The 1,236-nt window shown below is 49.7% G+C and overlaps 1 protein-coding gene across 1 annotated transcript; it reads left to right on the top strand.

Moving 5' to 3' along the window:
- Positions 1–235: 235 nt before the first annotated feature.
- Positions 236–556, top strand: LOC119800618 (late cornified envelope protein 3D-like). The gene has a single exon (XM_038310767.1). It carries the CDS (start codon positions 236–238, stop codon positions 554–556), a length of 321 nt encoding a protein of 106 aa, XP_038166695.1.
- The last annotated feature ends 680 nt before the right edge of the window (positions 557–1,236 follow it).

Genomic DNA, 1,236 nt, shown 5'->3' with positions numbered 1-1,236 from the left:
TTGGTCAGGGAGCTTTTGTTCTGAGTGTATTGTTAGGGATGCATGCTGATCTGTCTGACAGTCATGCTCTGTACAGGTGGATGTGTGCCTCCATGTTCCTCTTCATAGGAATCTTGGCTTATGAAGCCGATAGGTCATGGGAGGCCTGTGTGTGACAGACTATGTCAATCGATGCTCACCAGAAGCCTCTCTACAATGTTTCTATTATACTTTTCTAGGTCAAATTCCTGCCGAGATGTCCTACCAGCAGAACCAGAAGCAGTGCCAGCCTCCTCCCAAGTGCCCCTCCCCCAAGTGCCCCCCAAAGAGCACAGCACAGGGTCTGCCCACAGCTTCTTCCTGCTGTGCTACAAGCTCTGGGGGCTGCAGTGTCCCCAGCTCTGAGGGAGGCTGCATCCTGAGCCACCACAGGCGCAGGTCCCACAGGTGCAGGCGCAGGAGCTCCAGTTCCTGTGGCCGTGGCAGTTCCTGTGACCGTGGCAGTTCCTGCGACCGTGGCAGTGGTCAGCAGTCTGGGGGCTCAGGCTGTGGCCACAGCTCTGGGGGCTGCTGCTGACCTGGATCCTGAGGCTGTGACAAGAGAGTTTGGAGGAAACCAAGAGTACCGAGCAGTAGCCCCATCTTGGCTCAATCTTTCTCAGTCACCCTAATCTCTCTTGGGCTATGTGTTCTTGGCCTCTTCTGGTAGATTTTCCAAAAAGCCTGGTTACCTTGCCATTCTTGCCATCACCTGTGTCTGGCCATGTAGGCAAATAAAACTTTCAACAACACCTGAGTTTTACCTTTCCCTTGATTTATTTCACCAAAGGATGCTCACTGGGTCTTTCCTCTCTCAGCTCTTTGAAGGTCCAATATACCCAGCACCTGAGATTATATTAGCTTCGGAATGAAGAAATCATGCCTTGGATTCTTCTTCATACCAAGGGATTATGTGGGAACTTCCAGGATAGGAGTGTGAGTGGAAGGGTGCTGTGGGACAATGGTGTATACCCTGTCACTTGTATTTTAAATAAACACTGATTGGCCAGTAGCCAGGCAGGAAGGATAGGTGGGGTGACTAAAATTCTGGGAAGAGGGAAGTTACGGTCTGCAGTTGTCACCCAGACACAGAGGAAGCAAGATGCGACTACCTCGCTGAAAAAGATACCAAGCCATATGGCTAACACATACAAGAATTATGGGCTAATATAAGTTATAAGAGTTAATAAAAAGCCTGAACTAGATTGATGATTATAT

This window comes from Arvicola amphibius, chromosome 14 (genome assembly GCF_903992535.2).
Source record: "Arvicola amphibius chromosome 14, mArvAmp1.2, whole genome shotgun sequence".
NCBI classification, from domain to species: domain Eukaryota; kingdom Metazoa; phylum Chordata; class Mammalia; order Rodentia; family Cricetidae; genus Arvicola; species Arvicola amphibius.
This window is presented reverse-complemented; position numbering and strand designations above follow the sequence as displayed.